Raw genomic sequence first — 14,292 nt, 5'->3', positions numbered from 1 at the left:
CAACAATTAACAAATTAAACCAACATGTCAAGCTGACTCAAAAGCCAAAGGAAAAAAAAGATTTAAGAAAAGATTATAAAAGAGGAAGTAAATCTGCCTGTCTGATTTTCAAAGGCAACTTTTTCCCAGGTACTCCTACTTCCCCAAAAGACAATCCAAAAATATTTATGTTTTATAAAAAAGACCAACCTTAATTGTTGTAAGTCTTAAGTGTGTATATATATTATTGAATTAGAGCCAATCTATATAAAACAAAAATAATAGGAAGAGTAAATTTCCTCCAAAAACTCATTAATTAATGACTGAAATTTTTTAGAAAAAGACAAGGAACTTTCTAAGTTTGGAAAATTGAACATTTTCTGAAAAAATGTCAGAAATGTTCATGTTTTTTCTAGAAAATTTCTGACATTAATCTCAAAATTTATGAGTTTCCATAGTCAAAAATGTTTGACTTTTGGAAATGTTCTCAGTTTCAACTTTGGAAACTCAAACATTTCCATATTTTTTCTCAAAACTTTCAAAAAATTTTTTTTATCTTTTTCTAGCAAATATTCTACTTTTCAAACTCAGAAATAGCTCCTTTGGGTTTTTTGTTTTTTTTTTTTGTGGGGGGGGGATGTTTACAGAACATTTCTGAGATAAATCTCAAAACTTCAGAGTTTCAAAAGTTTTTTGTTTTTTTACCTTTGGACTTTGGAAACTCAGAAATTTCCATGTTTTTTTTTTTTTTTTTTTTATAAACTTTTGTAGAAAATGTATTCCTCCTATATTTTTCTACAATGGCCCTACACAATAGATCTTTCAAACGTGCACAACTTTGTCTCACCAAAAGTGCCTACCACAATATGGCGGCCACGTTTACGTCCGTCCCTGACGCTCATGCGACGTCTATTCTTCGATCTCTATGTCTGTTTACGTCCCATCTGAGGAGTCGTTGCTGCTGCTGCTGTTTCTTCTGGTGGTCGAACTGTGACCTGCTGCAGCTTAGTTTGTATATAAAGATCGTGTCCGAAATAATATGAGTTTAATCTGAAATTGTAGACGTTTACGTCCCCCGACGAGGCCGAACGTGGTGTGAGTTGACAGGGGCCATGACAGATTAGACTAATTTTGACAGCATTCAAGAGCTGGGGGGGACTTTGGTGCTACTAACGTTAGCTAGCAAAGCAACTTAGCTTAGGCGCTTTGAATCTGCCTTACTGCCACGACAGGTATTATGCAAATTCTTGCCAAGTTGTTTGTGTGTGTCGCTTCTTGTGTTGTCTTCCTGGGCCGTGCAGCCCTCTTCATATCGCTGTGCTTTCCTGAGTTTGTTGTCTGGCGTTGGCGTTAGCCGTCAGCTGTCGTTGACTGCTGCAGACTGTTAGCTCATGTGTAGCTATAGTTATTGCCTCCCAGTGGTGGAAAAAGTGTTCAGATCTTTAAACGGTAAGTTGTATCTCAACAAACCCGCATGCAAAAAGGAGTGAAAAAAATCTTTATAGTTTTTCACTAGAGGAATTATGAGTAGGAAGTAATCCTCTCTACATTTTTATAGATAAGTTCGATTTTGTAGTTTTTTAAAAGTATTTTGGATGCTAAACAGTCTTATTTTGTATATAATAAGTACAGTTGTAACAACTAACAATTCTTGTAACTTGTATAAACATCATTTCTATGTTTTCAAATTGGTTGGATTTTCCTCTGCAAATGTAATATCAGATATAGGGCTGCACAATATATTGCGAATACATTGTCATCATCGCAGTGCAAGTACAGTATGTGCAACATTAATATATCAAAAATAACTGTTTTGAGTGCAATAATTGTTGGCTAATGTATTCAAAGCAGGGATGGAGGGCTCAAGACTGACCTCAAGCTGATTTTTTTCTTGGTCTTTGTCTTGGAAGAACCGGCCTTGACTCCATTCCTGATATAGCAAATCTTTGTTATTCTCTTACTGCTTTTGTGTTATTTATTTTTTATTTATAATACACCTATTGTGCAATGTAAGCTGATGAATTCACTTTATTGCATGTGTATCTAGATTTTATAACTTAAATATTATTAGTTTAATACCAAGGAGTAGTTTTGGTTATGTAAATGAATGTTTTTACTTTAATTTTTGCAGTTTGGGTTATACAAAAAAAAAAGTCCTAAAATATTAGTCTAACTAATTGAATCATTCAATTTTGGTCTTTTCAGAGAACCGACTGTAACTCAATGACTCCATGTTTCCTGAATTTGGAATAGTTGTAGACGAAAATGAAGAATAAATTTTCCTCTTAAAAAACTCAGAAATTTTCTAAAAAAATATTTAAACAAAGAAAGATCATTTTTGAGCTCTAAAAGTAAAAAAAAATTCTAAACAAAAAAAAAGAAAGAAAACTTTGACATTAACTTCAGAAATCTTCTAGAAAAAAAGAAAATTTCTGAGTTTGAAAAGTTGAAAATTTTCTAGAAAAAATTAGGAAATTTTTATATTAATCTAATTTAAGCATTTTTCATGCTAATGTAATATTTAGCAAAGTGGAAAGAGTTCTTACACCAAACTCAAATGCTAGAAGCACAGATAACAAAGAAAGGGAAGAATAAAATAGGCATGTTTGGCAACTGATATTGAAGATTTTTTAATATCATGCAGGTCTAACAGACAAAAATTATATTTATTGCATTCACTAAAAGATGAATGTTTCTGTATATCACAGGTTAAATGTCTCTAAAGGAAAACCCGGGTATGTTAAACTAGTTTTGCAGCGTTGGGTTCAGTTTTAATTCATCTTTTCTGATCCTTTTCCTTTGGTTTTCTTTCAGATTCCTGTGGTAGTTTGAGATCCTTGACGGATTCCGGTGGCAGCATGGCTCCCAAAGACATCATGACGAATTCCCACGCCAAATCCATCCTCAATGCAATGAACTCTCTACGCAAGAGCAACACGCTCTGTGACATCACTCTGAGGGTGGACAGCACCGATTTCCCGGCTCACCGGATCGTCTTGGCCGCCTGCAGCGACTATTTCTGTGCCATGTTCACCAGCGAGGTGAAAATGTTTTTCTGTGTTACAAAGAAACATGACGGCTGCGCACCAACTAGGCAAAACTGGAGAAAAAAGTTATGATAAATTTAAACAAAATGGAGTGTGAGAGAGCATTGTTATTCACACATCGTTATTCACAATATGCTTTGTAAAGATGTCCGTGTTTGATAGATTTCGTATTGCATATTTGATTTTAACCAAAACAAAGAAAGAAAAGCATACAGGTCAGCAGTAAGGCTCCGTTCACAAAACAGCGACCCAGGTCCATTTTTTTTTTTACCCCCCAAAAAATTAGATTTGTGTCACTAAATCGCATAACTGGATAAGGGTTTGGTTGCTATGAAGCCAATAAAGATTTTTTTTAATGATTATTGAGAACAGTATAAATAAGTTCCGACTTGATTTTTTATGTAAGTGAAGTTTGATTTCCTTTCAGAAACAAATGAAAAACTTTTACTTGTTTTTTAGCTAAGGTGGGTTTAGAAAGTTTCTTTACAATAACGGTTTTGTTGATAGACTTCCTTCATTATTCCACTTACTTTCTGCAATACATCAGTACAACTGTCAGTGACACAGCCCCATAGCATGATGCTGCCATCCCCATGTTTTAAAGTTGGAACTGAGTTCGTATTTTTCAACACTTCATCTTGACGCCTCCAAGCATACTTTTTATCAGTGAAGTGAAATTTATACATTTTTGTATAGTTTGACCCTAAAATCTCTCAGGAGGTATTTTTTCATCTTCATGTTGGTGGCTTTGCATTTCAGTCAAACTCAAATGTCTCACATTTGTAACTGGACCCGTTTTCTTGTTCAAAAATTCAATACTTCCTTCATTGATGACAATGTCAATGTTGCTGCAGCAGGCGTCAGGCTTGGTAGTTCCTGGCTTGTTTCTTATGCTTCTCTCTTAATTTTTTCAAACAAATTTAAAAGGATATTCAAAAAGGATAACGATCCCAAACAAACATTAAAAGTCGCAGTAGAAAAAAATAATCCAAGCAAGTTTGATGCTCTCCTCTTGCAATCTACTTGATCACAAAAAGAAAAAACAGCCTGGATCTTCTTAAGGTTTGACTGTTTACTTCAAAAATAAAAACGATAAATTATCCACAAAAACAATAAAGACTAAAAGACTACGAGTGAGGTCATTAAACTGTGCTTCTATTCCAACTCCCATATAACTACACTCCAAAACCTTGTTAACTATCTAATAAATAAATATGCAAATTTGCTAGAGGACCTTTGTATAATCTCTAATATTTAAAATCCTTATGCATGAGAGTTTTTAAACTGTAAATTATCAAACTGTACACATTTTATTCACTTTTGAGTAATCATTTTAATCCTAACACACTTAAATCATGATAAGAAATATCAGTTTCTGTAGAATAGGTTTCTACACAAGCTAGCATAAAGCTTTTGGAAAATCATGAACTCGACGAAACTGAACATTTGAAGATTATGCTCAAAATACAAATGTAAATTCTACCAATTCTGGGTGAGAAGTGTGGTCAAATGTGGCAGAAGCTTATTTAAGCCAATAAAATGCATGTAGCCAACATCCAAGTTGCATTTAGCCAAATGTTAATGGGGTTGGACTTATATTACTGAGCATTAAGGTGTGTGTGGATCTTTTGGTAATAAGTTAAACTAACCTCCTAATGTTATATCTCATTGTAAACCTGCAGCTTGCAGAAAAGGGGAAATCTTTTGTCGACATCCAGGGACTCACGGCATCAACTATGGAGATCCTGTTGGACTTTGTGTACACAGAGACGGTGCTCGTCACCGTGGAAAATGTGCAAGAGCTGCTCCCTGCAGCATGTCTGCTTCAGCTTAAAGGTACCTTTTGTTCATGGATGATTGTTCCACTTTAATTTCAAAGTTTATTTGATACAGATTGCCTTTTAAGTATCTGCACAGGTTATCCTCAGTTCCTATTTCCCATGGCGATTGAAAAGGTTTAGAGAGTTTCTTCAGCTGTAATTAAGTGGTAGGACTTCTGTGGCATTGAAACTATAATTAGATTTCTCTGTGATAGTGATTAAACTTGGCATCATTTAAAAAAAATAAAATTATCTCTGCACTTCCATACTCGAGATTTAAGTCATTTGCTCATTAATCGATAGGTTTATCTGTCGATTAATATATCGATACAATTAATCAGATTTTTTATCGACTAATTTGTCAATAGATTAATTGATATATTCCAGCATTAATCAGTAGATTAATCTATCCGATTATTCTACAGATTTTTAACTTAACCACTTAAGACTTTTTTAAAATAAATTATTAGAAATACATCAAAACACTCAAATAAACAATCCAATTCCTTTTTTAAATTTGAAAACAACGCAATAATACTTTAGTAAAGCTAAAACGATGCGACTTGAGGAGTTTTGGCTAAAACATTTTTATAGATAAAGGTGTTTTTATCTTAATTGCAAAATGTATTTATTCTTATACAGTTTTGGCTTGTTTACTGTTTTCCTTTTCACCAAATGGCTTTAAAAAAAAAATCTTTATAGTCCATTTAACGATTAATCAATTACCAAATTTGTTGACAATTATTTCACTAATCGATTAATCACGATTAATCCGATTAATCGTTTCAGCCCTAGCAGAGATCTGTAATGACTCTTGTTTATTTGCAAACATATTTCTGTTTTGCTCAGGAGTGAAAAGGGCGTGCTGCGACTTCCTAGAGTCTCAGCTCGATCCGTCAAACTGCCTGGGGATTCGGGACTTCGCCGAAACTCACAACTGCCTCGACCTGATGCAGGCCGCAGAGCTCTTTTCCCAGAAGCATTTCTCCGAGGTGGTTCAGCACGAGGAGTTCATGCTCCTGAGCCAGACAGAAGTGGAGAAGCTCATAAAGTGCGATGAAATCCAGGTAGGACAGCTTCAATAGGAAGGTTTCTGTTCTGCTGGGCATTTAAGTGTTAAAAACCTGCACTAATATTGTTGACGTAGTGCAAATTTAGCCTGATTTTTGCAGCTTTCTTACTATCTGTCAAGAACTTGTGCAGGAAAAGTGAACAGCAAGTATCAACTCGCTTTAATCTCACCACTACCCACCTCCCCTCCTACCATCCACCCGCCATCTTTGGATTTGTGGATTGGCCTGACAATGAAATTGCAGAGGACTGAACCTGATTAAAGTTTGCCTTTGTGCTCAGGAAATTCCTGTTTCCCAACCACATGCCTTGTTTTGTGAAAACACAGTTATTACCACAGGATGATTTATAGATCATCAATTGTGTTGAATTATCTTTCCTGGGATTTTTGTTGGTTTTAAGAGAAAACTAGACTACACATGTGAAAACGTAGTCACGGATAATTTGCACTCAGTCAAAGCGGACTCTGTCATCTTTGAGGATTTTAGGGCTTGTTTCACCTTTGGCTGATTGCACTGTTACATGAGCAGATCGTGCTTCGCTTGGTGCAAGAAAATGATTGAAATTACGGCAGTCCGGAAGATCTACAGACAATCTGTGTGAGAGAGAAAATCTGCTTCATATGAAGATTTTAGAGAAAGAGAAAAAATCAGACCTTAACTTAACAGTTAGTTACCATGAGCGATGTGTGAATGTGAAATGAATAAATAGTTTGTGGTTGCAATGCGACAAAATATGAAAAAAATTCTAGAGGTAAAGACACAAGCTGATTGTCTCTCTCTGTTTCAACTTTATGTTGACAAATTATAAATTTTGCACATTTTTATACTTCCATTTGGGTCTCAACTGCTTCTAAAAACAGTCCAAACACATAAAAATAAAACACCCAGCTGTTTTTCAGGCAATAAGCCGTCTCAAAAACCCCACTAGTGTTAAGTCACACGGAGTAGTGCGCCGTTACTGAGCAACTCACACATAGTTGCAGCACGTTTGGTCAGCTGGTTTTACCGCAATATATGCTGTACAACGGCTGCTGGAAAAGACAAGTGTTTTGTTGTTGACTTACCATCCAGAAACCACTCGCTGCATTCCTGTTGGTTGTGCAGGAGGCTCTTCTAACGCTTTTCAAAGATGTACGGTTGTATAATTACGCATCTGTTTGCAGCCATTTTCACATGCGAGTGTAAATGTTGTTTTGTGGTGGTGTGGCCAGCAGCAGCTTATTTACATTTAAAGTGACAACAGGCCATAAAACAGCAGATTAAACTCTAATTATCTAGGAATGATTTTGTGCAAAAATGTAATAGTTCATAGAACCATCCTAACCTGTTTAAGAAAGCATAATAGGTCACCTTTAACAAACTTTAGCTTTTTGCGTTGTTAAGTTATGTGTAAATGACTGCATTTCGTTTTTATGCAAAGTTACTCAACATTCAGCTCCTTGCGGTGGAACAGCTTCTCTAAACTTCTTCCTTTAAGATGTTCTGCTGTTGTTTGTGTCCAGGTGGATTCAGAGGAGCCTGTGTTTGAGGCCGTGTTGAACTGGGTGAAGCACAACAGGAAAGAGCGAGAGCCCTACCTCCCAGACATGCTGGAGTTTGTCCGCATGCCGCTCCTTACCCCCCGCTACATTACAGATGTCATTGACGCTGAGGTGAGCCAGGCGACCTACAAACAGATTGTTGTGTAATCAGGCGCCCAGCGTCAGATGAAAGATCTCCTGCTGAAGCATTTATCACACCATAATTAAACAGGTTTTCACATGTTTTAGCCTCTCATTCGATGTAGTCTGCCTTGTCGAGACCTCGTTGATGAGGCCAAAAAATTCCACTTAAGACCGGAGCTGAGGAGTGAGATGCAGGGTCCTCGCACACAAGCCAGATTAGGTAGGAATCCTGCTTTCAACTGCAATTTGTTTAAGTGCACGTCTCTGATTTTCAAGCATTTTAATCACACTGTTCATTCTTAGGTGCCAAAGAAGTCCTGCTGGTTATAGGTGGCTTCGGCAGCCAGCAGTCGCCAATAGATGTAGTCGAGAAATATGATCCCAAAACCCAGGAATGGAGCTTTCTGCCTGTGAGTGTTAAAATTTTGAAGAAGCAGCCTGATGTTTTAATTCTCGGAGGGGTGTAAACAATTAATCGACTTATGATTAATGGTTTGTTTATTGAAGCCGTCGATAACAAGGGACAGAGCAGGCTGTACTTCTTGAGAAAACTAAAATCCTTCCGGGTTTGCAACAAGATGCTGCAGATTTTCTCTAAGTCTGTTGTTGAGAGCGTCATCTGTAGGGGTAGCAACATCAGAGCCAGGGACCTAAAAAGGCTCAACAGCCTAATAAAGAAGGCTGGTTCTGTTCTGATTCTGTTCTGGGGACGACTGTGGAACCTCTGGAGATGAAGATGCAAAGTAGAATTCTTCATAAAATCAAGAAGGTTATTGACAGCCATGACCATCCTCTTCATGAGACTGTCTGGAATATCTTCAGTCAGAGGCTTCTTCAGATTTGCTGTAATACAGACTGCTACAAGAGCTCTTTCCTGCCAACAGCCTTCACCATCTAAAATAACTCTTTGAAGAATCTGAATTAATTAATTATAACAACTGTTAATTTACTTTTGGGATCATTAAAGTACTTTTGAATTTAATGTAATTATTATATTAAAATTAGTTCCGATCGATTAACTGATAGCGTCCGCTTAGATCTTCTTTTAGGGTTGTAGTTTGGCCGCCATCCAGCAGAGGGCGCCGCTGGTGATTTTAAGCGGAGCAGTCGATACAGGATACAAGATGGCGAAGCCAAATCATAACGGTAAAGAGAAATGGCCCAAACAGAGTCCGGTGTGAGACGGAAAAAGCACTTGATGCGGTTCTGTTTTGAAAAATAAACACTTTTTTAAAAAAACTCCTCAAGTTTAACATTAATAGCGCGTATTCAGCGCAGGAGCAAAACGGAACTGCGTCTAATGTGGCGTAGGGGTTAGCGCGACCCACATTTGGAGGCCTCAAGTCCTCGGCTGTCGTGGGTTCGACTCCCGGACCCGGCGACGTTTACCGCATGTCTTCCCCTCCTCTCCTTCCCCCTTTCCTGTCAGCCTACTTAGTAAAAAGGGACTCTAGAGCCCACAAAAAAGACCCCTTGGAGGGGTGTATAAAAAAAAATTTAAAAAAAGCTACTAATGTGTTATGAAGGCCAGGATGTGAAAACAGAAAATATCGCAGAAAAACTGATGATTCTATTCAACACGGTAGATTTTGAAGACTGTCGTCAGTTAATGAACTTCACTAAGCAGTTTTAACATCGGATCCGCCACAGGCTGTACTTCTGCTTGAGCATTTTTCTGTTAATGAGGTGTTAAGTGTTTGACATATTTTATTCTTTTCATCTTTTATTTTTCTATTCAGCAACCTAAGAAGTTTCAGTTTTGCTATGCAATAAATACATCTACATTTAATAATGTGGAAAAAACATAATTTTACATTTATTCAGTTAGTATTTAATACAGTTGAGTCAAAATAGTCTTAAATTTTATATATATATTTTTAAATTCAGCATTCTATGAAAAATTTTGCCCTTCATGTTATGCAAACTTGGTCAGCCTTCTTGATATAAGAGAAAACTAAAATTTTTAAGAAAATGTCCACTTATCAATTGATTAACCCAATCAACTTAAGATCAACTTATTAATCGATAACTTGTATCCCTAATGCTGACTTGTGTATCCAAACCAGAATATCGCCCGTAAAAGGCGCTACGTTGCCACTGTGTCGCTACACGACCGAGTTTACGTGATCGGAGGCTACGACGGTCGGTCGAGGCTCAGCTCGGTGGAGTGCCTGGACTACACCGCGGACGAAGACGGCGTTTGGTACACCGTCGCCACCATGAATGTACGCCGCGGCCTCGCTGGGGCCACGACCCTGGGAGGTAAATATTTTCAGGTGGTTTCAAGATAATTCTTTAAATAATCTGCTTCAGGAATAAAAAAATCAATAATTTATTTACTCAGCAGTTATATTATTTGGCTTTCAACAGATATGATCTACGTTGCCGGTGGCTTCGATGGCAGCCGTCGGCACACCAGCATGGAGCGATATGACCCCAATATCGACCAGTGGAGCATGCTGGGAGATATGCAGACTGCTAGAGAAGGCGCTGGCCTGGTAGTGGCCAGTGGGCTGATCTACTGTCTAGGTATGGTGTTCATCCCTAGACTTGGGGCAACTGTAGCTATGTGGGTAGAGTAGTCATCACAAGAGTAGTCGTCTTGTGATCTGAAGGTTGTAGGTTAAATTCCAGCTTCCTCCTGCCACATGTCAGTGTGCCCTTGGGCAAGGCACTTGGCCCCAAATTGCCTACCGATCTGCGTGTCGGTGTGAGTGTTTGTGTGTGCGAATGGGTGAATGTGACTCTAGTGTAAAGCGCTTTGATAAGATAAGATAATTTTATTAGTCTTCCATAGGAGAAATTTGTCTTGGAAGCAGGGGCAAAACTGCAATACAACAATTAAAGCTCATCCAAAAGGACAGTAACCATAAATAAATACATAAAAACAAAAAATACATTAAAGTATAAATGTCAGATCGGCAGTACATCCCCATAACCATTTCCATTCACATATAAAACATCCTCTACATGCTTGAGTGGTCAAAATGATTGGAAAAGCGCTATATAGGTTCAGTACATTTACCTTTTACCATTACCATTTCATAAAATGTTTTCTTACACCACAGGAGTTTATATTGTTTGCCTTTGAAATGCAGGTAATTCCTCAGAACCTGAACTATATTTAGATGGAGAAAAATGTGTTTTCTCTTTTTATTTAGTTTTTAAAGCGGAACCTATTGTGCAAAATTCACATTTTGCACATTTTTGCTCCTCCATTTGGGTCTTTACTGCTTCTAAAAACAACCCATGCACAGCTGCAAAGCTGTGGAACTGGAGTGAAAAAAATCCAGATCCATTTTAATATATGATAAAAATGAAAAAGAGTAAAGACAATACAGCTTTAGAAACATATAAAGTTGTTATAAATAAAACCAGTTATAGATCACATTAATCTAAGCAGCTTTTCTCTTTCCAGGTGGTTATGATGGACTAAATATCCTAAACTCAGTGGAAAGATACGACCCACACACGGGTCATTGGACCAGTGTGACACCCATGGCCACGAAGCGGTCAGGTGAGTTATGAAAACAGATTAAAACATGAATTTTACTCCTCATCTGACACATTCAAATTGTCTTCAGGGGCTGGTGTGGCGCTACTTAACGACCACATTTATGTCGTGGGAGGGTTTGATGGCGTTTCACACCTCGACTCGGTGGAGGTTTACAACATCAGGACAGACTACTGGACCACTGTGGCTAGCATGACGACGCCACGGTGTTATGTAGGAGCTACTGTCCTCAGAGGACGACTCTACGCCATCGCCGGGTGAGATTAAACGTCCTTCCCTCTGTATACTTCTCAACTTGGGAGGGATTAGTTGTCCTTTTTAATTTCACCTTATTAGCAGTGGTGGCTACATTTCCGCTAGCTAATTTTCTAGTTGGGGCTGTTGCTAACTTTTAAAACGTCTAGGGCACTTAGCTTCCCATAAGTTAATTTTTATGTTTAAATTCTAAAAACGCTATTTTACTATCAGTTGAATAAAGTTCAATATCTGAATTCTTCAAGTAGTTAGCTGTTTATATTTATGCTCTTATTTTGAAGCAGGTGACGACTGCTAGTGTAACAGTTCTGTTTCCTATTATTTTGTCTCTTTTTTTCCAATAACTGTATTTCAAATTAGAATTGTACAGAAACAAAAAATATATGTGCACTATATTAGGCATTGTAGAACATGTATGTAAAAAAAAATACGCTGGAGCATGAGGTTTGTTGCCTTCAAGGGAAGACAATTTGAATTGAAGTTAGCGCTTTAGCATTAGCTTCCACTAAATAATGTGCTGGTGTAGCGCTTTAGCGGAACTCATGTTTATTATTAGTGCTTTAGCGTTAACGTTTTAGTTAGCGGTTCCCATCATTGCTTATTAGTAATGTTTTTTGTTTTAGTAAATCTAATGTGTTTTTTAATATTATTAGTGCGAGGGGTCATCTAATCACTAATTAGATGACGAGGCATTTGGTTACCTTACTACAAGTCACTACTACAAGTCTTGTAGTAAATGACTTGTAGTAGTGGTTTTTTTCATCAGCTAATCTGCGCTCAAACTGACCTTGTTCCTGCTTGGATGTAAAAGACTCCCAACATTAATTTTGCTCTCAACTGTGAGGCGCCAACACTGGAAGCATCAACTAATATCTCCACATTATACTGACATTAGTTTGACTTTAGTCAAATCACAGAGCAGAGTCACGCTGGGTGGTACATGTTGTATTTTTTGCACCATATAAGCTTTCACAACCCCTGAAGCTCAAACAAAGTCTTTACACCCCTTTTGTCTACAGTACTTAAAGAAACAAGCCTCCGAGCGGAACGTCACAATGGTTTAAGAATAAATGGGTTTTCTTCACTATTTAGTCTTTCTGTGTTTTATTAGAGGTTCATACTACAGTTGAGATTTTCAGAGCATGTTGCTTTATTGAACAGAGAAGGCCTAAACTGTAATTTATTCTGTACTTTTTCATGTATTTTAGGTCTGTCCTTCTACTTTTTTCTCAATTATGATACAGTGTCTTTAATGAATCAAAGCGATGCTGACAAATACTGAGGAAATGTATGTAAACTTCTGATTTTGAAGACGATGAATAAATCTGTATTCTTTTATTATTTTATCATTAGGAAATGGAAATAATTTTGGTCATTGTAACTGGCTTAAAACGAGAAGTTTGAAGTTTCAACTTCAGACAGCAAGAAGAAAATTATATGTGTATTTTTATTCTGGTTTCAACAACAACAAAAAAAAACATCTTACAACCTACATTTTACACAGTTTTGTACTTCTATTTGTGTCTCTACTGTTTCTAAAAACACCCAGCCATTTTTGTTTGTCAATAATTTAATGTGTTTTGGTGCTTGGAAAGTGAGCCCTTTCAAAAAACTTCTGATTCTTAAGTCACAATTCCGTTACCTAGCAACCCATGCTGAGCCCAGCCCATCACCTAGCAACCGGCGGCTTAAAAACACCTCATTCTGAGACAATGAAATCTCATTATCGAAGAATTATTTTGCGCAAAAAATGTAATGAACATGTTTTGTTTAGCCCGTGTTTGTTTGTTTAGCCTAACCTGTTCAAGGGAGCATAATAAGTCACATTTAAACAGAAATATTAAAATTACGTAACAAAGATATAACTACAAAATAAGTTTTCAAATGGCAATTTAATTTATTGAGTTAAAAATATCCAGACAATATCCAGACTAATAAAGAAAATAATTGCCTCACTGTTAAATTCTAAATAAATTGTAAATAGTCAAATTTTTCAGGGTGTTCATTTACTACTAACAAGCTGTTACTGCCTGACATTTTCAGAAACAAAGTATGAGTGCATACTGGAGACTTAGTCCCTCTGATTTTCCCCTAGATACGACGGGAACTCCCTCCTCAGCAGCATCGAATGTTACGACCCGGTTATCGACTCCTGGGAGGTCGTCACCTCCATGGCAACCCAGCGGTGCGACGCGGGAGTCTGCGTTCTGCGAGAGAAGTAATCCCCTGGTCCAGAAGAAGGACGAACACAGGAGGACAGGCAGCTAGACGTTTTCTAAAATGTCACTACTAACAGAACCACGAAGGAAAGGATGCTAAGTTTCCAGAATATGCAAGCAGAGGGTTGGGACTGCGCTACAGAGATTGAGACTTTGCGTCACTTTCAAGGAGCCCATCTCCACTTGCATGAGTCTGCAGTGGTGTCTGTTGTCACATGTGAGATTATTTTTTCAGAAGTGCAATATATTTTTACCCATCAAAAGAAAAACTGTGGAGCTGATTAAGACTCCTGCTGCTATTTGCCTTATAACTTTCACCTGCATCAAACACGTTGCCTCCCATCTGACTGATATTACATTGTCTTATTATGGAGTGAACTGATTCAGCATATGCATGCTCATCAGTGCGCAATAATGAAAATGGGACTTTTAGATGGAAATCGCTTTGACACAAGGTTTATTTCTTTCATTCAAGTTATATTTTGAGATGAATATTGGTTTAGAAAACGACTGAACTGTGCTATTTTAATTCGTTTTTTTTTTTTTCTCCAATTCGGCAACATTGAGAGATCAAGGTCTTACATATCAGATGCATGTAATTTTTTTAAGATTTAGACAGACGTGTAGGATACAAAGCCTGAATGTCACTGTTGTCTGGAAAACAAAATAAAAGTTCTCACAAATTATAGATTTGGGAGACAAAATGTTGCATTGTTGATTC

General features: G+C 37.3%; 1 protein-coding gene across 3 annotated transcripts; it reads left to right on the top strand.

The window, feature by feature from the left end:
• The first annotated feature begins 911 nt into the window (after positions 1-911).
• Positions 912-14,261, top strand: klhl12 (kelch-like family member 12). Of its 3 annotated transcripts, XM_032552297.1 has the most exons (13): positions 912-1,428; positions 2,688-2,714; positions 2,794-3,020; positions 4,709-4,862; positions 5,696-5,913; positions 7,422-7,571; positions 7,689-7,803; positions 7,887-7,993; positions 9,650-9,845; positions 9,954-10,112; positions 11,002-11,100; positions 11,168-11,354; positions 13,448-14,261. In XM_032552297.1, the coding sequence occupies exons 2-13, from the start codon at positions 2,693-2,695 to the stop codon at positions 13,572-13,574; spliced, it is 1,761 nt and encodes a 586-aa protein (XP_032408188.1). In that variant the 5' UTR covers positions 912-1,428; positions 2,688-2,692; the 3' UTR covers positions 13,575-14,261. The 3 variants fall into 3 exon arrangements, with proteins under 3 accessions (XP_032408188.1, XP_032408263.1, XP_032408159.1); XM_032552372.1 differs by lacking the exon at positions 2,688-2,714 and having other exon boundaries at positions 912-1,211; XM_032552268.1 differs by lacking the exon at positions 2,688-2,714.
• Positions 14,262-14,292: the final 31 nt, after the last annotated feature.

This window comes from Xiphophorus hellerii, chromosome 1, assembly GCF_003331165.1.
Source record: "Xiphophorus hellerii strain 12219 chromosome 1, Xiphophorus_hellerii-4.1, whole genome shotgun sequence".
Taxonomy (NCBI): Eukaryota; Metazoa; Chordata; class Actinopteri; order Cyprinodontiformes; family Poeciliidae; genus Xiphophorus; species Xiphophorus hellerii.
Note: the sequence above shows the minus strand (reverse complement) of the source record. Positions and strands in the feature narration are given on the sequence as shown.

Bases quoted from the DNA above. Each gene is read 5' to 3' on its own strand.
- klhl12 (XM_032552268.1), top strand. From the start codon at position 1,371: ATGTGTAGCTATAGTTATTGCCTCCCAGTGGTGGAAAAAGTGTTCAGA. The intron at 1,429-2,793 runs GTAAGTTGTATC...GTTTTCTTTCAG, and splicing joins AGTGTTCAGATCTTTAAACG to ATTCCTGTGGTAGTTTGAGA. The intron at 7,994-9,649 runs GTGAGTGTTAAA...TATCCAAACCAG, and splicing joins AGGAATGGAGCTTTCTGCCT to AATATCGCCCGTAAAAGGCG.